The following is a 23,092-nucleotide window of genomic DNA, read 5'->3' as shown; positions in this document are numbered from 1 at the left end:
TGCTCCACATGCTGCCTGGGCCACCTCACTGAACCCCTCTGACAGGACACCCGATGCCTGTGCGGTGCCCTTCCAAGTGGCTGCTCAGAAGCTTTGCACTGGGAAAGCAAGTATTCGCTATTTCTATTTAGTATTTCTATTTAGCTTTATCTCATCTTTTACAAGTCTTATGTGTGTTTATTATGCAGGACTGTATTCGCACAGATGTGGAAGATCTAATGTATGAGCAGATGCATATACTTATTTCATGAGTGCACACTTAAATCCAGTCTTTTATGGAAGGGGCTATGGAAATCAGTAACATTTGGGGAGGACTGTCCAGAGGGGAGAACACAACTGCTCAGCCGCCCCTCCACTCCCCGGCCTCCCTTGTCTTTCTGGCTTCATTATCTAATATTCTTCCTCCCCTCCCCATGGCTCTCCATGACATCATTGTTCTGCCAACACTCAACTTCCAGTTGCTGGAACATGCTCTGTGCTTTTGTGTCAGCCGCCCCGGAAGAGTCTTCTGTTGGCGGGGAGGTAACCTTCCTTGAACACCTGCAAATTCCAATGCCCCCAGCTCCTCTCCCAAGCATTCCCTGACACATGCAACTCCGAAAGTGCTCTGCGGGTGCCTCTCATCACCCAAGTCGCTCTACTGTGGTCATTAATGTGACTTGCCAGCTCAAGTGTCTAGACTAGAAGCCCCTTGAGGGTTAGGCCCAGGTCCTAGTCACATCTGTATCCAGAATGGACAGCTTGATTTACCCTGCCACCGCAGGCGACAACTTGGGCCCAGTGAGGTTAATCAGTCTGCACAAGGTCGGGTTGGCTGACCCCACTAATCAGCTTGAGCCTCCTAATCCAGTGGCAGCAGGAACCTCAGGATGGGCAGCAGTGGCTTGTGAGAGCCGGCAGGGCCATTTTGGCCTTTCTCCTGCAGACTCTGTCCGGGAGGGGATGGGGCAGCTGAGCCATGTGCACCACCCTCTTCCTACTCAGCACCTTGGCCATGCTCTGGCGCCGCCGGTTCGCCAACCGGGTCCAACCGTGAGAAGCTGATGGGGCCATGGGCAGGGATGGGGAGAGAGGAGAAGCTAGGGGGTGAGGGGTGGTGCAGGGGCTGCCTGGACCTCCTGGGAGGCTGGAGGGCGGGGAGGATTTGCAGGGAGGTCCAGAGAGGTTTCCCATCAGAGCACGCGGGGGCGGGGGCTCGCAGGTGCTCCGAGACTGGCTGGAGTCCCCGGTCCCCCAGCCCAACACGGCCAGGAGAGGGGGTTCTGGGCCCGGGCGCTGCCCACAGCTCTTCCAGCCTCTTCCTCCCGCCCACAGGGAGCCCAGCGGAGCAGACGGGGCAGTCGTGGGCAGCAGGTCGGAGAGAGACCTCCAGTCCTCGGGCAGGTAAGGCAGAGTCTGGGCTGGGGGAGGCAGGGTGCGTCGAGGAAGCGGCTGCCCTGGCCGCCCCGACCGTGCCTGGGCAGGTACATGAGTGCACCCGAGCCGGCGCGCCGGGGCCCCTCGCCCCAGCCACCCGGTCCCGTGTGCCCGGTGGGCAGCCTCGGTGTCTGTGCTCCCCCGCGGCACTGGGCGCCCCGGCCTGTCCTCTGCACCGCAGCTGCTCTGCTTTGCCCGAGTGCGGGGTGGTCCCCCGGGTCCCATCGGAAGGCGCGGGGGGACCGGAGAGGATGGGGCAGGAGCAGCTCCGGGCGGCCGGCTCGCTGCCCTTCCCCCTCCCCGCGGCCCCCGCTCCGCCTCAGCCGCTCCCCTGCCCCGGCCGCCGGCGGGATTCGCCCACCGGCCCCCAATAGGAGGCGCAGGAGCGGCATGACGTCATCGGCACCGCCTGCCATTGGCTGGGCAGCTCCTGCGGGCAGGTCGCTGTCTCCAGCGGCCGAAAGTTAACTCTTCCCTAGGCCGAAGCCATGTGGCTCCACAAGGAGGGAAGTTTGGGGAACTTCTGGATTCTTCCTTCCCTGGGTGACCAGTGTCCTTTGATGTTAGGGGCTCCTATGCCCAACAAACCACGGAAAAATCAACATGCATTTATTAAGAACATACCGTTGTGCGTGTTCTTTTGTGCCCCCGGACCCACCTAGTGGGGGAGTCCTGTGTGAAGGGACATTCTCTCCTGCAAAAGGTCTACTAGCCTTCTCTCAACTCTAGTGAGACAAAGCACATGATGCCCTTGGGCTCCGGGGCCTGTGGCTGGAGGGAGTCTCCCCACAGCGCTCAGATGGCTGAGCCAGTGAGCGTGCCTGCCTGCTGGGGCACTCCACCGGCTCTCCAGGTGTGTAGGACCTGCCTGGGTGCCCCTCAGCCATGTGGAGACTGGCGAGCCATGAGAAATGAGAATGGGAATCTGTCTCCGTATGCGGCCCCAAATTCCTCCTCGGTGCTGGGATTCCTCCAAGCTCTGAATGTCAGGAGGGCAGCCCTGGGCATGTGCCCGAGACAGGTATTTCTGGGCCACCCTTCCTTGACAATCTAGGCTAGCTGAGATGGTCATGATACTACCCAAGTAGGCCTGCTGGTGAAATGGGCTGACAAAGGTGAAATGATGAGCACTGGGCCTCACGCAGAGCAGGCCCTTGAATGACTAGTCCTCCCTGTTGAGTTTGGGTCTGGAGGCGGACAGCCAGAGTCCACATCCTGACTCCCTGCTTCCTGACCGAGAGCCTCTGGGAAAGCTATGTGATCTTTCTATTTGTATATAAACTGGGATTAATAACAGAATGGTGTGGGGGTGTTTGTGAGGTTCAAATTGAGATCATCCTAAAGCACTTGGCACGAAACAGCTGTTTAATAAATGCCGGCTAGCTATTCTCCTGTTGTTACCTGGCTCTTGATCAGTGTTCTATTCTTCCCTTGAGGTCTCTTAAACGTTAACTCACTTGGAAGTTGTAACAGCCCCAGAGGGTTGGCAAGACAAGTGTTTCTATCTCTTGTTAATGGTGGAGGAAACTGAGGGAAGGGGAGGCGTCAGTTTTTCACTCGAGGTCATCCATCCTATTTGTGGCTGATGGCAACTGACTTCAGGTAGTCGGTCTCCTCTACATGAAATGGGCCTGGACCCTCCCTGTCAGGAGAAAAAAGCTGAATCTGGACCATCTGGCCCAGCCTCGTGGGGTCTAGCCAGAAGGAAGCAGTTGCCTGTTAACTCCCAGGGACCCAGTTAACTGGAAAAATCAGCCTAACATCCAACACCTCCTGCTTCGGGTGGCTGTTGTGAAGGGCTGGTCTGGGGAGCAGTAGGCATGACATTTCTGCTCTGCAATTCCACAGTCACAAATTCCAGCTGATTTCCTGGCTGCTCCTACCCCTCAGTAGTGGGGTGCCTCCCTAGGCGTGGGGCAAAGGGAAGAAGTCTGGAAAGACGGGAAGGACGTCCCCTTCAATCCTCTGACTCCCATGCTTTTCTGTTTAGAAAGGAAGAGCCTCTGAAGTAAGTCTTCACCCGGTCAGGCGGAGCTCGGCCCCAGGGACTGGGATCAGCTGGCAGAGGCAGGTAGGGCAGGGCTGCAAGCCTTGGAAGGTAGAGGGCTGGGCTGGGGACAAGGCAGGCTCTGCAAGGCCTGGCCATGAGGGAGCAGAGCTCCATGGAGGGTACACAGAAGGCGGGTGGCCTCTCATCAGCTCCTGCCTCAAGCCTGCTGTGGTCCAGGCCATGGCGCAAGGCTTTGTTAGTTTTAAGGGAAGGGCGTGTGGTGAAGTGGTGGTCATGCTGGCACTGTAGTGCCAGAGGACTTCTAAGGGAGAGGGTGTGCTCTGGAATATCCATTCTGCAATGCAAGCCCCTGCCTTGGGATGGGAGGAAGTGCCAATCTGGTTTTCTATTTCAGTTCAAGTCCCGGCTGGCCTCTTACCCACAAAGCATGCTGTGGTGGAAGCAGCAGCAGCAGCAAGAAGAAAAATGGGAAAAAGCAGTCATCAAGAAGGTAGACTCCTCCCTTTGAGTCCCTGGACCTGCCTGGCCTCCCTTTGCCCCAGACCCTGGTGGTGGGGCTCCTGAAGCAAGGCCTGGCTGGGGCAGGCTGGAGGGCAAAGACGCTCATTGCCCTGGCTTGGGCTCCCTTCCTCTGAGATCCTGAGGATAGTCTGAGGCAGGCCCAGAGAGGGACTCAGGTTTCTTATGGAAGGGCTTCTCATTCATCCCTAATATAATCCTTGCAATGACCCAAGAAGACTGGGCGTGTTATTATCCACACTTTTGGAAATGAGGAAACAGAGAGAGGTTAAGGAATCTGTCCAGTGTCATCCAGCTAGTTAATCCTGCCCCCTACCCCCACCCACCCCCCGCCCTCCCAGCCTCCTTTGGAGGCTGCAGAGCCCACACTCTTACCCACCAGGGCACAGGCCTCTCTGAAATCACCTGGAAGTTTGCAGCTTGCAGCTGCTATGTGAGAGCAGGGGTTCCACGGGCCCGGCAGCCCCAAAGCCTGTGGTCCAAGGCTGTGTGGTATCAGTTTGCCATGGTGGCGCTCTAGTTTCCAGGGCACTTGCCTCTCCCCGGTCCCCAGAGCTCACCCCGTCACCAGCCACTCTGCTGCAGTTCTCAATAAGAAATGCCAGCTGGGATCTGTGACATGTCTGCCTGCGGCTGGAAGGAAGCATCTCTCAACCTGTCCTCTGAGCGTGTCTGCGTGCCTGTGTGCATGCGTGCGTGTGTTCCAAAGGGGCAGTCGCATGTGGGAAGGGAAGAAGCCTGACACTTGTTCTTGTCAATCTGCTGACTGCTCAGTACCACGGCGGCTCTGCCATTTCTCCCTCACAGTCCTGCTCGACCCAGAGCAGAGATCAAAGCAGATTTCCGCTTCTGCTCCCTGAGATCCAGGCGCAGACCTGCAGGCAGCTGCTCCCCACTGTCTGGAAGCCATTCATCATGCAAAGCGCCTCCCCACCAAACCCCTGCCTGCACGTGCATCGTCCCCCCACCATCACCATCCAGCCCCCAGGGTGGGCAGGGAGGTCCCTGCCTAGCTGCACACCCCCCAGGCCATCAAGAGGCAGGAGATGGGGAGTTCTCTCGACAGCAGCCTGTCTGCCGCCCTGACTCCACATCTGAGGGAAGGAAGGAAAGGGTGAGATGCCACAGACAGAGGGGACCACGCTGAAGCCATGGGGGAGGGGCTGCTGATCTTGCCCTGGAAGCCTCTAGAAGTAGGGCAGGGTGGAGGCAGGGGAAGGGTCAAACCAGGGGAAGGAGCTGTGCGCTGGAATGGCGACAGAGCCCCACCGCCCACTCGACATGGGCCAGGAGTTCGTGACCACCTGTCTCAGCTCCTGTCAGCCTGTCTTTCTCCTGCGAGGTGTTGGCCTTCCTTGGTGACAGGGCTGTCGGGCTGAGGGCCAGGGGCACCGTTCCTGGGGCCCCCATCTGCGTCCCCGAGCCCACCTGTGTATTCATCCTCTAATCTGTTTGCCATGCTCCTGTCACTTCAGCCTCGGCTCTGCTCTCTACCATTTCCACGTTGCCTGCCTCCTTGCACTAGTCTGAGGAATTGTCAGGCCAAGGTCACCTGGCTGGACAGGGGCTGGCCCACGGCCCAGACACACCTCCACGAGGCGACACCCCTTCGCTGCACTGTTCTAGGGACCTGCTCAGGAGAGGGTGGCTCCTCTGGGCCTCGGTCCCAGAGGGAAGGAGAGAAGGGGAAGGGAAGGGCTGCTGGCGATGGGGGGACTGTGTCGGCTGGCCTTGGCGGTTGCCCGGGCCCTGGCAGCTGGGGTGCCATGTGGGCTGGGCGGGAGGGGCCCTCTCCCCCAGGGAGCAGGCTGGCTTCGGTGGGAGCAGATTGTGTTTACACCTTCCCCACACACCCAGCCCACGCTCGCCTCTTATTCCCCGGGACTCTCCCACCCCTGGGCTCTCTCTGCACCACGGGCACGTTTGCAGCTCCTCTCCTGCTGCAGGAAGTTGCCGCCCTCAGCAGAGAGCTCCTCTACAGAAGGCTGCCAGGGCCCAGGCGCTCCCTCCTCGGCCCACTATCTCCCGTCGTGGGGGGGACCCAGTGTCCCCAAGAGGCTGAATCCACCCACCCCCCATTTCCTTGGAAAACAGCTGCTGCTTGGGAATGGGGGCAGGAAGGAAAGCCCGGGGGGCTTGGCAGACTTGACCATAATAGGAGGGAAGGGATTAAGGGCAACCAGAGAGAGAGGGCGGAGAGAGCCGGGGCGCCTCTGGCCTCAGAGTGCATGAGATAATGTAGAATTTAAGCTCGGGGAGTCCAGCTCCAAGCTCTGGATTTGAATCTTGACTCCACCATCACTTTCCAGTTCTGTGGCCTCGGGTGGGTTACTGAATGTAAACCTGTCTCAGAGTTGTAAGGGTTAAATTAGATAATGGGTATAAAGTGCTTTGCGCACTTAGTAAGCACGCAGTATATCTGAGCCCAGGGTGGGGGGACAGTGTTTGTGAGCTGTCAGCCACTGAACAACTGGTCACTTTGCAACAACCGTAGGTTCAGAACAGCTAGTCCTTTACCTCCTCACCCCATGGCCCTTCCTGCCCTGTCTTTCCACATACACAACAGCAGGGTGATGGGCAGTTCTGGAACAAACCAGAGCCCAGCACAGGGGCACCTGGTAGGACCCAGCACCCGGGAAGGCTGGACGATGGAGCACCACGGTTGCTTCTGGGTGCCTGGAACCCTGTCCCCACCTCCAGTGGGAGTCCTGACCTGGACATCTTCCCTCCAACTGGCTCTGCGTCCCCAAATGAATCTCAGCTCCTAGAGAAGACAGGAGGCCATGGCCCTGGTGCCTTTATGGTCCTCTGTCTGAATGCTAATCTCTTTACTGGCTGGAGCCTGAGTGACAGGGAAAAGGCGGTTCTGAGCTGCAGGGTGGCCGAGGGCGGCAGGAGGGAGCAGGGAGGTGCTGTTGTCTGCTACTTCTGTGGCTGCTGCCAGTCTCTCCTGGAGATGGGAACATGACCAGAGAGCTAATGAGGTGGCGGGGGTGGGGGTGGGGGAGAAAGGGAGGCAGACGGAGCAGCTGCAGCAGCTGCCACTGCCCTGTGTCACCCCAGGGTGCAAATGCCACCACGGGGAGCACCCCGCCCATCCCGAACTGTGTGGCTGTGCAGATGCGGGCAGGATGGTCCTGGGCACAGGCCTTGGTCCAAGACCAGGCAGGCGTGGTACTTGATCTGAGGTGGGCATCATGGCACAGGAGCTGGTCCCAGGGGTGCCCGGGGACCTTTATAGAACCTCAGTCGGGAAGAAGCCCAAGACCTTGAGCCAGAGGGAAGTAATGCTTCTTTGTGAGCCTCAAAAGGAGGGAAATGGCCAAGGTTTACAGTAATATAATGACACTAATATTATTATTAATAATGGCTAATGTGTCTCAAACGCTTCTTACGTGCTAGGCGCTGTGCCAAGTGCTTTATTTATATGCATTGTCTCATTTATGGGGCAGGAACTGTTGTCAGTCTCATTTACCCAATAAGGAAAGTGCTTGCTCAAGGTCACCCACAGTGAGTAGTGAAGCCAGGACGTGTTCCCCGGCAAGGTGATGTAAAAGCCTGTGAAGGTATTGGGCCTCGAGGACATCCTGGGAGTGTGACCTGTCCACCAGGGCACAGGGCATGAGAGCTGGCAACCCTCCCTGGTGATACTGCCGCTGCTCAGTCTGCAGAAACTCATCATTCCAGGCTGGACCAGACTCTGGGCCCCGAGGGCAGTGACCAGAGCCACCTTTCCAGGATCTGTCATGCTCCTCAGGGAGGAAGCAGTGGCCACTGGCAGGGATGACAGATATCAAGGTTGTCACTCATTGCTGCTGTTGCTCTGCTGTTTCCTCCAACCAGGGGCAGAGCCCTGGGGGTAAGGGAGGGTGGCAGCCAGCAGCCCAGCCAGAGAAGGAGGAGCCAGAGGAGGAAGGCTTTGTTGTTTGTTTTTACAGGGGGACGGTGCAGGGCTTTAAGGAGGTGGCTTCAAGACCTGCTGACTTTAGCCATAAACTGGTACCTAAGGGTGCTGGACCCTCTCTGTGGGATACATATGCCCCCTAGTGGGGATTAAGCCTGGAGGGTGGCTGAGAAAATTAAAGCAAAACAAAACAAAAAAAGATTTACTGATAGGCTATATGACCTCCGAACCTGGATAGGAAGGGCCAGGGCTGGCCCCCTGTGTCCCCGAGATTGCACAAGCACGCACAGGTTTAAGACAATTTGCAGAACCCAGGTGAACGAAGCATTGAAAGAAATTATTTAATTTATTCCTTGGTCATTTATTTAAGAAGCATGTATCGGGAGCCTGTGATGTACACACCCTGTGGTAGGTGTTGGAGTCAGACAGCAATCAAAGGGACGGCGCCCGATGTGCCAATGAGGACGACAGAAAGATCCTGGCCGAGGAGGCCAGTTGTGCAAGCTCAGCCGCTGCCTGCCACGACTTTTACTTCTCTGGACCTCAGTCTCCCCATGTAATAGGCAGTGTTGAACCTAAGTGGGCTGGTGCAGAGGATGGGAAGGACCACTGACTACCCTGGTAAAATGAAGGGGATGGACTTCTTGACCTCGGGGGGGGCCCTTCCAGATTCAAGACAGGCTACAGTGGACAGTGTTTGGAGGTGCTGACAACGGTGACTCGCCCACTCAGCAAGCGTGTATGGAGCTCCTGTATGCCAGGCATTGTGGGTGGCAGAAATGAAGCGCCCAGAAAACTGGACAAAACTGAAGAAGCAACAGACACTTGACTACAAGGAACATCCAAGATGGTGATCCCGTGACCACCTCAGCATCTACCTCCCACAGGTCCCTGCCTGAGCACAGGGAGGGGAAACCCAGAGGACTGCAGTGGTCTTGTTCAGGTGAGGAGACAAGATCAGAGCTCAGAACAGTGTGCTGTTCCTAAAGATATACACACACATCAATGGCATCTCCAAAACAGACACAACGAAGATGATCCAATGGAGAAAGAAAAGCCCTTTTGAGGAAACACAAAAAGTGCTAACCATAAAAGAAAAAAACAGATAAATTGGACTTGATCAAAATTCTTGGAAAGACTGGAAGAGAATACTAGCCAAGCAAAAATCCGAACAAGGGCCTGTATCCAAAATATATAAAGAACTTTTACAACTCAATAAGAAGACGACAGCCCAACGGAAAAGTGGGGGAGGGTTTTAATAGACACTTCGCAAGAAACTAGACATATGGCCAATAAACACATAAAAAGATACACAACATCCTAAGCCATCAAGGAAATGCAAATTAAAACCACAATGAGATACTACTGCACACTCACCAGAATGGATAAAAGATGGACCATAATAGACGTTGGTGAAGGTGTGGAGCAACTTGTAACCCTGTCATACGTTGCTGGGAAACCTGTTTGGCAGTTTCTTAGGATGTAATCCAAGAGGAGTGAACATGTAGGTCCACACAAAGATTTGTACAGAGATGTTCACAGCAGTGTTATTATCAATAATAGATCCAAACTGGAAACAACGCAAATAGCCATCAAGAGGTAAATGGATTAAAAAAAAAAAAAAAAAAAAGGAGGCGGTGTATTCATACAATGGAATACGATTCAGCAATAAAAAGGCAATGAGCTACTATGTGAGCCATAACACAGGGCAATGAGAGAAGCCAGATGCTAAAGAGCACCTACAGTATGAATCCATTTATAGGAGATTCTAGAACAGGCAATAACTAATCGGGAGTGGCAGAAAGCAGATCAGTGGTTGCCCGGGGCCAGGGCTGGATATGGACACTGTGAAATAGCAGGTAGGTACCCTCCAGGGGGATGGAGATGTTCTAAATTGAGACTGGGGTTGTGGTTTTATGGGTGTATCACTGGCTGGACTATTTTAAATGGATGCACTTTGTTATATGTAAATTATACCTCAATAAAGATGACTTAAAGAGTTAAAAAAAAAAAAAAAAAGAACCACGAGAATGAAAACCTGATCCTTGTCTTGCTTACAGTCTAGTGAAAACGACAGATGTGAAAACAAACAACCATAAGGCGGTGAGTAGCCTAAGAAGCATGCTCAAATAACAAGAGTTCTGTTTATGAAGGGCTCCCTCGCGCCAGACCCACAGAGGTGGCTTGGCGTCACTGTTCTAGAAGTCCAGATAAGAAAAGAGGCTGAGATGGAGGGGAAGTTGTTCACGCAGGATTACTCAGCTAGAATCAGCAGGCCTGGGACTGGGCTCCAAGGCTGCCTGGGTTCAGAGCAGGTGCCACAGCAGCCTGTGGCAGGACACCGAGCAGAGAGCTCGGGACTGTTGCAGCTTCTCAGGTGAGACTTTGCGGAGGAGGTATTGACACAGGAGTTGGAATTTGCTCAGCAGAGTAGAGGATGCGGGGAAGGAAATTTCAAAGCAAAGGGAACAAACAATATGAGCAAAGGCTGGGCAACACTTGTGAGAAGGCAGGGTTCCTGGGAATGGAGAGACGTGTCCCGAAAAGAGCAGAAGAGGTCAACAGGATATTACATGTTCTTCGCATTCACTTATTTTTTTAAGAACCTATTAAGCAATAATTTTTACGAGAGGCAACAGCTCTGCAGGGCAGGCAAGTGAAGTATGTGCTCTTGGCAAACGCAGGGAAGAACCCACCGTGATGCCAAGGTTGCCTCTTTAGGGAAAGGGGTTCTCCCTGTGACATTTCTCCTCCTCCAGGAGGTTAAGGCTGTGTTCCAGGATCCCAGGTTTCTGCTGAACACCCTTTGTGGCACTCTTTCACGGTCCTGAGAAATCCCAGGAGGAAAAAAAAAAAAACAAAAACCCGCCTGTGCTTTTATGCTGGGCTTTCTGGCTGGAGGAAGTCAAGTCACTGGAGCGAAGCAAAATGTGTCACACTGTCATGGTGCGTTCTTCTGGAAACTCAGCACAGCAGTGAGGTTTGGAGGCTTTGAGGCTGGACTGGCTGAGGTCAGATCTCAGCGCTCTTTCACACTGATTACTTTCCCCTTTCTGCACTTTGGCTTCTTTAGAAGATTGCAAAAGAGGGGTGATCATAAGAGGGCAGATGTGAGAATGAAGGGACAGTACGTGCAATGTGCTCAGTCAGACTCATCGAGTCTGAGACGTTAATTTAGCCTGTATAGCCTTTTGTATGACAGTCAGTCCTCCATAAATCAGTTTTTTAAAAAGAAGGTGCTTAGAGCAGAGCCTGGCCCAGAGCAAACATTTAATAGACAGTAGCTTTTGTGTTTTCAAAAAGGTGACATGCACATGTCATCCCTTTTATTTTGCTGTGACCCGTTCTTTCAGAGAATTATAATGAAGCGGGATTTGGGACATGTTGATCATATCATTTAGGATGATTGTGACTCTTAACAGAACACCCAACTTAGGGTGGCTCAAACAGGAAGGAGATTTCTAAATCTCACATTCTGGGGCGCCTGGGTGGCACAGTTGGTTAAACATTCGACTCTTGGTTTTGGCTCAGGTCATGATCTCAGGGTTGTGAGATGGGGCCCTGTGTTGGAGTCTGCGCTCAGCTCACAATTCTCTCTCTCCTCCACTTCTGCCCCTCCTGCCCTCTCTAAAATAAACATTTGAGGGTTTTTTTAAAAAGATTTTATTTAGTTAGTTGAGAGAGAGACAGACAGAGACAGAGAGACAGAGAGTGAGCATGTGTGAGCACAGGTGGGGAAGGGCAGAGGGAGCAGCAGAATCCCTGCTGAGCAGGAAGCCCAACACAGGGCTTGATCCCAGGACCAAGATCAAGACCCGAGCCAAAGGCAGATGCTCATCCAACTGAGCCAGCCAGGCAACCCTAAAATAAATGTCTTTTTTTAAAAAATCATCCTGTGTTTCACTGAAACTAACATGCCATTGCTTGTGAGATGCCCCTTGCATTCAGAAATATTAAAATATAAAAATGTGTGTCTTTGAGTTGAAACAAAAGGTCTGAAGGTAGGGGGCTCTAGGACTGGTAATTTGGCAGTTCACCATGAGGACTCTTTGTCCTTTGTTTCCACTCTGCCATCGTCAGACCTTAGGCTCTGGCTTTGAGGCAAGCCTCATGGATGCAAGATGGCTGCCAGGGCCTCAAGCATCAAGTCTTCAGAGCCTCCCAAAGCCAGAAGAGAGGCTGCTGTTTTTAAAAACAAGAAAAACTTTCCCAAACTTTGCTTAATTGCATCACAAACCCTTTTCTGAATTCCTGGCAGAAGGAATAGATTTATCATAAGGGTCTGGTGCCGACTCTTCAAGATTCGCCCTTAGGGCCGGGGAGGAGCTTGCCTCCACTGAAGCACCGAGCTCCAGTTCTGTTGTGAGATGGAGGAAGAACAGCTGTGAGCTGGCAATGAGCAGCGCTGCCATACAGATGAACCGCCTGTGAATCACCGGTCAACTGTGCCCGACAGAAGCAGCTGACTGCTTGGGATATTCCTACCCACCTTCCTGTTCCTATCAACAATGGTAGAGCTTCCTCTCCAGGTTAAGAAATTAACCTCCATATTCCAAAGACTTGGTTTCCTATTAATGTGGCTTTCGGGTACCGTATCCAAAATCCTATCCGGATGGAACCCAGTGAGTTAGCCACCTGAGCACAGCAGGCCAATGGACTAGATTTCACCTCCGTGCTCAGAGCCAAGGCCCCCTGACCGCACCGAGGACTGTGGCCTTGCTCAGCCTGGGATCTACTTCTGTCACTGACCACTAGATTGGGGGACTCCGTGTCAGTGAATACAGATCCATGCTAGCCTAGGATGACGGCTACGTAACAATTCCACTGCACATAAAAACTCAAGTGTCCCAGACCTCGGGGCGCCTGGCTGGCTTAGGGAGGACTGACTCTTAATCTCAGAGTCTTGAGTTCAAGCCCTGCGTTGGGTGTGGAGCCTACTTAAAAAAAAAAAAAAAAAAAAGAAGAAGAAGAAGAAGAATTAGAAATCACAACATTGATGCTTTGATCTCCACAGCTCTGAACTCCCGCCTGCTCCTTCAGAAATCTGATGCGTTCTCTGTTGTCTTTCCACTGATTTTTTTCTTTTTTTTTTAAGATTTTATTTATTTGACACACAGAGAGATCAGCAGGGGGAGCATCAGAGGGAGAGGGAGCAGCAGGCTCCCCGCTGAGCAGGAAGTCCAACATGGGGCTCAATCCCAGGACCCTGGGATCATGACCTCAGCCAAAGGCAGATGTTTAACCCACTGAGCCACCCAGGTGGCCCTGATTTTTTTTTAAAGATTATTTATTTATTTTAGGGATCCCTGGGTGGCGCAGCGGTTTACCGCCTGCCTTTGGCCCAGGGCGCAATCCTGGAGACCTGGGATCGAGTCCCACATCGGGCTCCCGGTGCATGGGGCCTGCTTCTCCCTCTGCCTATGTTTCTGCCTCTCTCTCTCTCTCTGTGTGACTACAATAAATTAAAAAAAATTTTTTTAATATTATTTATTTATTTTAAAATATTTTATTTATTTATTCATGAGAGACACAGAGAGAGAGGCAGAGATACAGGCAGAGGGAGAAGTAGGCTCCCACAGGACTTGATCCCAGGACCCCAGGATCACGACCTGAATCCAAGGCAGATGCTCAACCACTGAGCCACCCAGGTGTCCCATTAAAGATTATTTATTTGACAGAGAGAGAGAGAGCAGGAGCAGAGGGGCACAGGGAGAAGAAGACTTCCTGCTGATCGAGGAGCCCGACATGGGGCTTGAACCTAGAACCCTAAGATCATGACCCAAGTTGAAGGCAGATGCTTAACCAATGGAGCCACCAGGTGCCCCATCCTCCCCTATTTCTGGACTGCCCAGGCAGTGTGCCCTCTGCCTGCCACTCTTCCTGCTTGTGTGCTCTATTTTTCAAATAAATAAATTAATTAAAAAATAATAATCTTGAGGCACCTGGGTGGCTCAGTGGTTGAGCATCTGTCTTTGGCTCAGGGCGTGATCCTGGGGTCCTGGGATCGAGTCCCACATTGGGCTCCCTGGATGGAGACTGCTTCTCTCTCTGCCTGTGTCTCTGCCTCTCTCTCTCTGTGTGTGTGTGTCTCTCATGAATAAATAAATAAAAGGGATCCCTGGGTGGCACAGTGGTTTAGCGCCTGCCTTTGGCCCAGGGCGCGATCCTGGAGACCTGGGATCGAATCCCACGTCGGGCTCCCGGTGCATGGAGCCTGCTTCTCCCTCTGCCTATGTCTGGGATCCCTGGGTGGCACAGCGGTTTGGTGCCTGCCTTTGGCCCAGGGCGTGATCCTGGAGACCCGGGATCGAATCCCACATCGGGCTCCCGGTGCATGGAGCCTGCTTCTCCTTCTGCCTGTGTCTCTGCCTCTCTCTCTCTCTGTGTGACTATCATGAATAAATAAATAACATCTTAAAAAAATAAATAAATAAAATCTTTTTATTAGATTTTATTTAAATCTTTTTATTAGATTTTAATCTCACTGCGTTTTGCTCCGGCCTCTCGGCGCCTGCCCAGCCACCCGAGACATGCCACCTGCGGTGAACCTGCTGCTCTTCTACTAGGTGTCCTGTCAGGTGTGAAAGCTCCACTGTAGACCGTGGCATTGTGGCTCCTCTCAAGCCCAGAAGAATGCTCCATGCTCCTCACACGCACTAGCTGGCAACCGGTCTGGGACTCAAGACAGCCCTGCTAGAGCCCAGAGCCCCCCAGTCTTGCAGCCATCAGCCCCTGCAGCCTCTCCTCCTCACTCTGCTTGCCATAAAGTGGCTCAAAACCACGGAACAGGTGCCCATCATTCCCCTGAGTAATTTCATCCCAACCACCCCTGCAAACACACAAAACCCTTCTTTGCTCCTCTCCCCCATGCCCAAAAGCCCTATAGTAAGACTGATGTATAGATATACGAAGTTCAGTACATCTTAGTGGTGAGAGTATGGACTCTGCAGGCTGGCCTCAAACCTTGACCCCAGCAATCACTAGTTGTGTGAATTTGGGAAAGTCACCTCATCTCTCACTCACCTCACCTCATCTGCGAAATGCGGGTAGTGATAGAGCCCTTCAGAGGGCAGCGGTGCACATTAAACAAATTGGTGTGCGTTCAGTACTCCAGGAGTGGACGGCGCATGGTAAGTGCTACCCGGTATCCACTCTCGCTGTTATTCGGCCTGCAGCGGGTCCCTTGCCTCCATCCAAGCAGCTCTGGGGAACTTCCACATTCAAAACTCCCTCTCCGAGTCTGAAAATGAAAGGAACTTAGTTTTCAGGGAGAGAGCCCATTCCTCCTTTCCCTATTCTACAAAACTGTATTCAAGGGCAAGACAGAAATGCAAGGGCCAGTTTCATAAGACAGATGTTACTGCCAAGTGAGTCAATGATTATCTGTTGTGTACGTGGGCAGAGGCAGAGGAATAACAACCAGACTCTGGGAGGCAATTAAAAAGAAAAAAAAAAAAAAGTAAAAGAGATGTCTCATGGAGCGCCTGGGTGGCTCAGTCCGTTAAGCCTTGGACTTTTGGTTTCCCCTCAGGTCATGATCTCAGGGTCGTGCGACCCAGCCCTGGGGCGGGCTCTGTGATCAGTGGGGAGCCTGCTTGAGATTCCCTCCTTCTGCTGTGCACACTCTCTCTCTAAAATAAATACGTCTTTAGAAGAGCAAGCGAGCGAGAGATGCTTCCCGCCTAGAAGAGCTTACAATCAAATCAAGGGAGGCAAACATAAACAAGTGTGGCAACTTGATAATAAGCACCTGCGACCTATGGCCATACACAGAATAACATAACCCAGACTAAATGCCACTGCATAGTCACTAGCGGGTTGATGACAACGGGGGGAGGCTAATGCTGAAAAGGCCTTTCTGTCTTATAAGTTTAAACTAATTTCTGGGGGCACCTGGGTGGCTCTGGTTGAGCATCTGCCTTTGGGTCGTCGTCCCAGGGTCCTGAGATCGAGTCCCTCATCCGGCTCCCAGCCCCGTAGGAGCCTGCTTCTCCCTCTGCCTCTTCCTCTCTGTCTCTCATGAATAAATAAATAAAAATTTTAAGGGATGCCCGGGTGGCTCAGCGGTTTAGCGCCTGCCTTTGGCCCAGGGTGTGATCCTGGGGTCCCGAGATCGAGTCCCACATCGAGTCCCACATCGAGTTCCGGGATCGAGTCCCTGCAGGGAACCTGCTTCTCCCTCTCCCTGTGTGTGTGTCTCTCTCTCTTTCTGTATCTCTCATGAATAAATAAAGAAAATCTTTAAAAATAAATAAATAAAAACAGTATTTAAAAAAATGAACTAATTTCCAAGTAGGTGTAAATTCTGGCTCGGACTAGTGAATGGCTCTGGCTCTGCTGCATCACCCACCGCCAGGGCTCTGGGCCGCTCCGAGCCCCGCTCGCCGGCGCCCCCTGCCGCCCGGGCCTCCCGCCTTCACCCCAACCCGCAGGGCGGCGGAGCCCTAGGCCCAATCGGCCCCGGGAACCTGCCGCCTCTTCTCTAGCGCAACCCAGCACCCAGATGACCCCTTTTCCGCCCCAGGTGCAGTCCGGCCGGGCCCTGGTGTCCTCACCCGTTCCCCTAGGGAGACCCCTCTCGAACCTTCTGCGCCACCCTACTCTACGCCAGGGAAAATCTGTGCACTCAGTAGATAAATGCTTGTAACTGAAGCAACCGTCTCCGTGGCTCCAGAATCGCGCTGAGGATGCTGCTGCCGCACCCCCACCTCCCCCGGCTCCGGCGGAGGTTGTTTGGACTACACTTCCCATGAGGCCCCTCTCAACATCGCGATAACTCTCGCGAGACCGCTGGGAAGAGTTGTGCGCAGGCGCAGCCCCGCCTTCTTGTCGAGGCAGGCCGCGTGGCCGGCAGTCATGGCGGCTCCTTGCTGGCCCGACCGGGACAGGGAGTCTGGAGCCTCTGGCTGTGGTAAGGTTGTCGAGGCGGGCAGACGGGATCGTCCTTGGCCCGGCGCTAGTTCGCTCGGCCTCCCTTTCCTCGGGGGCGGGATGATGACGGTAAAGCCGGTCTTCCTCGTAGGGTGGTTGGGTTAGTTGAGATGCTGGATCGGAAAACGCTTTCTGAGCGGCGCGAGTGTTGACGATCGAAGGGAGAGAGCTCAGGCCCCCCTTGGAGTCAGAGGGCCCCTCCTGGGGGGGGGTCCTCCAGCCTGTGCAGCCCCGTGTGTGCCCTGCGGGTCTCCCGGGCCCGCCCACGGGAGGCTGCCGGTGGTAGTTCTTAATCCACATCAAGTGTTAACGTGAGGGTCCTGGAGTGCCCCGAGGTCGGCCCTGGTCAGTGGTTCGTATTCAGTCCTACAGATAGTAGTAAAGGGGCTTGTAGATTTTGGAAAGCCATAATGCTCTGCGCCCTACCTTCCATGTTCATTTTTTTTCCCCTCTCTCTTCCCGTACAGGGTTTTCTTTGCGTCGCAGACCTGCAGGTTGAAGCTTAAAAGTAGCGAATGGGGAGCCCTGTGAAATGGGTAAGGATGGGTGCTGGCAGGGCCCGGGTGGTGACCAGAAGTGAGAAAGTCGAGATGGTGGGCAGGCCTGCCACACCCGGCCGCCGCACGCTTTACTTTACTAATTTTATTTTTTTTTAAAGATTTAATTAATTAATTAATTAATGATAGAGAGGCAGAGACACAGGCAGAGGGAGAAGCAGGCTCCGTGCCGGGAGCCCGACGCGGGACTCCAGGATCGCGCCCTGGGCCAAAGGCAGGCGCCAAACCGCTGAGCCACCCAGGGATCCCACTTTACCGATTTTAAGTTCGGTTCTTAGGAACACGTGGACGCACGCATCCGGTTAGGGTGAGAAGAAAACGGACCCGGGTCCTGGAAGCGAGCAGGGCCTTGCCAGTGTGACTCGGCGCCGCTAGGTGTCACTGTTTGGATTCAAACCGGTTGCCGCGCACGAGGTTGGCGGGGAGGCTTAGGAAATGGGCTTCGGTGGGGTTTGGAAGTATTTGTGGATGATTTAAAGTTATCTTTGTCTTAAAGGGCTCTTTTGTGAAGAGTTTTGATGCGTTGAGGCTCAGCTTTTTTTTTTTTTTTTTTTTTAAGGTTTGTATTCATTTTTTCACAGAGAGGCAGAGGGAGGAGAAGCTTGCTGCCTGCAGAGAGCAGGATGCGAGACTCGATCCCTGGATTTCGGGATCACGCCCTGAGCCAAAGGCAGACACGCAACTACTGAGCCACCCAGGCGTCCCGAGGCCCCAGCTTCTTAAATAACCAATCTTGAGAATAACATCTTGACCTCATTTCTCTTAGAATATACTTTGTTCCATTTCCCTTAGAGATTAAAGGTGTTGATTGTAGAAAAGGAAAAAAAAAATCCTGTGAGAACCATTTTGGGACGCCCAGGTGGCTCAGCTGTTGAGCATCTGCCTTTGGCATAGGGTGTGATCCTGGGGTCCTGGGATGGAGTCCCACATCTGGCTCCCTGCAGGGAGTCTGCTTCTCCTTCTGCCTCTTTGTCTTTCTTATAAATAAGTAAAATCTTAAAAAAAAGAAAAGAAAAGAAAACCATTGTCTTAAGATGTTGAGTGTAAGGATTTTTGTGATAAAAATTCTGTATAGGGTCACCTGGGTGGTTGACCGTCTGCCTTCCGGTCAGGATGTGATCCTTAGGGTCCCACATCAGGCTACTTCTCCCTCTGCCTATGTGTCTGCCTTCTCTGTTGTCTCTCATGAATAAATGAATAAAATCTCTAAAAAAGAAAATTCCATGTATAACTGGGAACCTTTTTTTTTTTTTTTAAGCTCTCGTGGCAGAGATGCATAGATTAGTGTCCCTTTAGTGACTGACTGAGATTTCAGTGATGTGAGCCTCCTAGGATTGTTAACTGCCCAGATAAGGGAAGGGATGTGGAACTCTGCTAGCCTCCTTGCCAAGCAGCCTCCCAGTGTTTGTTAAAACAATCTGAAGTAGGGTCGGTATTTTCTCCTTTGTTACTGTACTGAGTAAACAGAGTTATGCAGCTGTTTGTTTTTTTTGTGTGTGTGTGTTTTTCTAAGATTTTACTTATTTATTCATGAGGGACAGAGAGAGGCAGAGACCCAGGCAGAGGGAGAAGCAGGCTCCATGCAGGGAGCCCAACGTGGGACTCAATCCCAGATCTCCAGGATGACACCCAGGGCGGAAGATGGCGTTAAACTGCTGGGCCACCAGGGCTGCCCTGTTTTTGCTTTTTTTTTTTTTAAGAACCGTAAAAATATGGCAGAATCTGTGGAAGTGCTATTTTTTTTTTTTTCAGTTTCATTGAGATATAATTAAGATAGTCCAGTGTGTGTCGGGGGACGATTTGACCAATTCTCAACTGGAATCTAACGGGTGCTGCGAAGTATCCTACAATATACAAGAGAGCCTCCACCACAAAGAACTATCTATCCAGAATATCAGCAGAGCTGAGATTGAAACTTTATATTAAACTAACTTGAGAGGGCAGCCCGGTGGCTCAGTGGTTTAGTATCTGCCCTCGGCTCAGGGCGTGATCCTGAGACCTGGGATCGAGTCCCACATTGGGCTCCCTGCATGGAGCCTGCTTCTCCCTCTGCCTGTGTCTCTGCCCCCCTCCCCTCTCTGTGTCTCTCATGAAAAAATCTAAAAAATAAACAAACTAACGAGAGATCTGGGCTCTAGTCTTAGCCTGTTACCAGATAACAACCAGAGCTTTATTGCTTTGTGAAATAGGGTTACTATTTCTGGACTTGGCTATTACATCCAAACCACCTACAAAGTGTTACAAGTACACCTCCAACCACAGATGAGAATGACCCCGCAGTGAGGCCCAAGGATTGTGTGGCCATCCCAAGAGCAATTGTATAGGAACAATTAGATGATCTGATCTACTTTTAGCTCAGAGGTTTTTATTATAGCAAGATTATAGCACTGCTGGCTATTTTTAAGTAGCTCTTGAGACAGATCTATAATCCTCTGCTTAAAAAAAACTGATCTTGCTCGGTGGATCATTTCATATGCAGAGGTGAGTGAAGGAGAAATGACCTTGTGTGATGGTGCCTCTTGGCAGTAGGTTCCTTTTGTACAGCTGGCCTTCACAGGATCCCTGACAGGAGTAACCACACATTTTACTGACAACTGGCATATACACTCCATATGTACTCCACTGTTAGGCATTTTGTGCCGAGGTAGGCAGTCTTTAAAAGGGCAGGCAGTGTCCATGAGTCTGGTCTGGGTTGCTGGGTACATCTAGGCAACTAGGTCTCACTAGTTTTTACCTTTGAAGCAAGATTGAGAATTCTCATGAGGCAAATAAAGCAGAATTTTGTAAGGAAAAAGTAGTCTGTGTGTGTATGGTTTTTTTTTTTTTTTTAAGATTTTATTTATTCATGAGAGACACAGATAGAGAGGCAGAGACATAGGCAGAGGAAGAAGCAGGCTCCATGCAGGGAGCCCGATGTGGGACTCGATCCCAGGACTCCAGGATCACACCCTGGGTCAAAGGCAGATGCTCAGCCGCTGAGCCACCCAGGTGTCCCTGTGTGTGTGTGTTCTAGAAGCATCAGCCCTTTGGGCTGGCAGGTTAGTGGGAGCTGAGTCCATGATGATGTAAAGTTATCCCTGTCTGAAGGCAAAGGCCTTCCTGTGGATTATGGATGTCTGAAGCTCAGTTTCCCAAGTTCGCCTTATAGAAAGTAGAGGCTTGTGATTTGAAAGTGACCTACTTGAGAATTGTCTGTATATATCTTGAATGGATTTTTCTTTTGCAATTTCCCCTTGCCAGATGCAGCAGTCTCAGCCTTGGTTTCTGAGGCTGGAAAAGGATCCTGCTTCTGTAGGACCTGCTTCTGCAGATGCCAGTAGGAGTCTACTGGGGGTCTACTGCCCTGGGCCCAAAGAGGAGACTGACTTCTGTATGTAAGTAGAGACCTTCCAAATAGACTTGGGTGGGATGTTTATTTTGCTGCTCCTGCCCTGGGTTTAGGATTGTGCTGAGTGGCAGGGAGATTTTAACACGGGTTTGTGTTTTTTTTTTGCCAGATGTCTGCAGTGTGTGAGACAACTGAACTACTTTGCCTGAGGTAAGTGAAAGAAGCCTTCCCCTGTTGCTTATAGTCTTTATGTTTCCATTCTTCGTGTCCCTCTAGCCCCACAAGCCTATGATGGTTTAGTTATCCCTGTCTGAAAATCTCGACTGAAGGGAAACCGTGTATTCTGAGGCTTCAGGGTTTAGGTCTGTGCTCTTAAAAGTTCAGGCTTTATCAGGGATTAAATTGAGTGGATTCCAGAGGGAATCCGGTCTACCCTGCTAAGGCCCCAGTCGAGCACATCATCCCTCTACAACTTGCAAGCCGATGGTATGGCTGCCCTGTCATGCTCTAGGCCCCTTGATGAATGGTCCTGAGGGGACAGTTATAAGAGGTGACAGAAATGGGCAGGGAGCCCAGTTCTGGGTCATGTTCTTACTGTGGAATGAAAGAGTGTTTGTCCCATATTTCAAGGAAATGAATGCGCTCTTTGAGACAGACGGGAATGTCGGAAGTCTGCCAGCTATGGCAGGGCTATGACCTTATCTCTGCACCATATCGTGACAATGAGGAAAGAAGGGCTGCCATGGCACAGCAGGAGCTATTTGGTTTCCAGGTGCTTTGTTTACAACCCCAGGGAGCTCTCCTAGGGTTGGCTCGGATCCTGTCTGGGCAGCATGACTGGCATGGTGCTGCTCGTTGGGTCGCCGAGGGCTGGGTCGGCCAGCATGTGAGCAGGAGAGTAGCCCCGTGCTGCTGGGCTGGGAGGGTGTCTGGCTTTGTTCCCATTTAAATGCCAGGCTTGAAGTGGGCAGATTGCTCTTTTCTGTTGAAATTGGGAGGTGTGTGTGGGCTTTTTTATATTTAAGGTCACATAATTGTTCAGTCACCAAGGAAGCCAGATTTGGGGTGGGATTTAGTGAGCCTGAGAACTGGCCCTGGCAGTTTACAGCCGGTAAGTGAAACAAAGGATGTGTTTAGCAAGTGGGGAAGTTGACTTCCGGCATTATCATTGTGCAGAGTAGATTTGACTGTTTCGTGAGACTCAGAGACCTTCAGGTTTGACTTGAAAAAGTTTTACCTCCAGAAAGGGGTTGAATAAGAATGTCCCTAATGCTTAATGGTGGTTCTATGCTGGCCTCATGCCAGACCCCGTTCCCTTTGAGCATTAGCTCCTGAGAGTGGGCTGCAGTTTCAAGTCCTCTGGGCAGCAGACCACCCTGCATTGAGACTGCCTGAGGGTCCCTTCAACAGCATGGGCCTGATCTAATGTTTTGTTAGAATGTGCGCTGCTACCATTGCCTTTTCTTTACATTTGGCTTTCAGGTTGGAGTCCCCTCATTACTGATCCATCAAGTGACTCTCTTTGGTCTTACACGTTCTCCCCCAGTGAGTGATGCCAGCTGGAGCAGCACGGCCTCTGTTGCTGTTAATGCCTAGAAAATAATCCCCCAAAAGGAGAATAAGAAGTCTTTGGGCTTTCTCTTCAAAAAGGAGCCAAAGGCTACTTGAGACCATCCTGAATGCCACAGTTGAGCTGATCTGGGGGTAACTTGCGTGTGGGCAAGAAGACCGTGATTGTAAACTGAATGCTATGAACATGTACGTGCTCTGTTTGGGAGCCTGCGAGGAAGCAGGTGCTCAGCCCAGGAGGAGGTTTCTCCGAGTGGATTTCCTGTGAAGTTAATGTTTGTCACTCAGGCTTAAGTTTTGAAGCACAAATAAACATTTTTAAAAATGGACTTTGTAACATGGATTTCATGTTGAGATGTTCATAATGGGATTTTATTCTGTGACTCAGCTAACACATTCTTGTATGAATGAATGTTTCCCAGAATATTTTTAAAGGGAGAGGGAGAATCTCAAGCGGACTCCATGCCCAGTGCCACAATCCTGAGATCAGGAGCTGAAATCGAATCAAGTCAGGTACTTCAGGCTCTGCGCTCAGTGGGGAATCTACTCCCATTCCCCCTGCTTGTGTGCACCTTCTTAAAGTCTTAAAAAGTCAGATGCTTAACTGAGCCACCAAGCTGCCCCGGGTTTCACAGAATACTGTTAATAATAATTAAAGTTAACATGGGATAGGATCAGAGGTTTTATCTTGTAAGTTCTCCAATAAATTGATTTTCTGCCCCTCTTAACGGGGCGCCATCCACCAACAACTTCAGCATTTCTCAGTAAAATGTTCTGGACATAAGAGGGTCAGACACCTAACTTGAGCTATGCCGGCTTATCAAGGTGATTGGATTTCTTTACTAGTAAAGGTCACT

At 51.8% G+C, this 23,092-nt stretch overlaps 1 protein-coding gene, 1 long non-coding RNA gene and 2 other non-coding genes across 4 annotated transcripts; all 4 read left to right on the top strand.

The window, feature by feature from the left end:
• The first annotated feature begins 848 nt into the window (after positions 1-848).
• Positions 849-4,160, top strand: PRCD (photoreceptor disc component). Its single transcript, NM_001097560.2, has 4 exons — positions 849-1,032; positions 1,315-1,383; positions 3,407-3,487; positions 3,822-4,160. Exons 1-3 carry the CDS (start codon positions 959-961, stop codon positions 3,426-3,428), a joined length of 165 nt encoding a protein of 54 aa, NP_001091029.1. The 5' UTR covers positions 849-958; the 3' UTR covers positions 3,429-3,487; positions 3,822-4,160.
• A 12,447-nt stretch (positions 4,161-16,607) lies between these two features.
• On the top strand, positions 16,608-22,564 carry LOC100856166. The gene is made up of 5 exons (XR_005364183.1): positions 16,608-16,761; positions 17,249-17,317; positions 20,579-20,712; positions 20,836-20,876; positions 22,149-22,564. It is a non-coding gene; the product is annotated as an uncharacterized LOC100856166 (long non-coding RNA).
• On the top strand, positions 20,388-20,465 carry LOC119873484. The gene has a single exon (XR_005365074.1). It is a non-coding gene; the product is annotated as a small nucleolar RNA R38 (small nucleolar RNA).
• On the top strand, positions 20,947-21,020 carry LOC119873483. Its single transcript, XR_005365073.1, has one exon. It is a non-coding gene; the product is annotated as a small nucleolar RNA R38 (small nucleolar RNA).
• Positions 22,565-23,092: the final 528 nt, after the last annotated feature.

This window comes from Canis lupus, chromosome 9, assembly GCF_011100685.1.
Source record: "Canis lupus familiaris isolate Mischka breed German Shepherd chromosome 9, alternate assembly UU_Cfam_GSD_1.0, whole genome shotgun sequence".
NCBI classification, from domain to species: Eukaryota; Metazoa; Chordata; class Mammalia; order Carnivora; family Canidae; genus Canis; species Canis lupus.
The sequence above is the reverse complement of the archived record's forward strand: the minus strand, read 5'-3'. Positions and strand labels throughout refer to the sequence as shown.

Excerpts from the sequence above, each read along its gene's own strand:
- PRCD (NM_001097560.2), top strand. The coding sequence starts at position 959 with ATGTGCACCACCCTCTTCCTACTCAGCACCTTGGCCATGCTCTGGCGC. Across the intron at positions 1,033-1,314 it reads TTCGCCAACCGGGTCCAACC|GGAGCCCAGCGGAGCAGACG; the intron begins GTGAGAAGCTGA and ends TCCCGCCCACAG. Across the intron at positions 1,384-3,406 it reads GACCTCCAGTCCTCGGGCAG|AAAGGAAGAGCCTCTGAAGT; the intron begins GTAAGGCAGAGT and ends TTTTCTGTTTAG.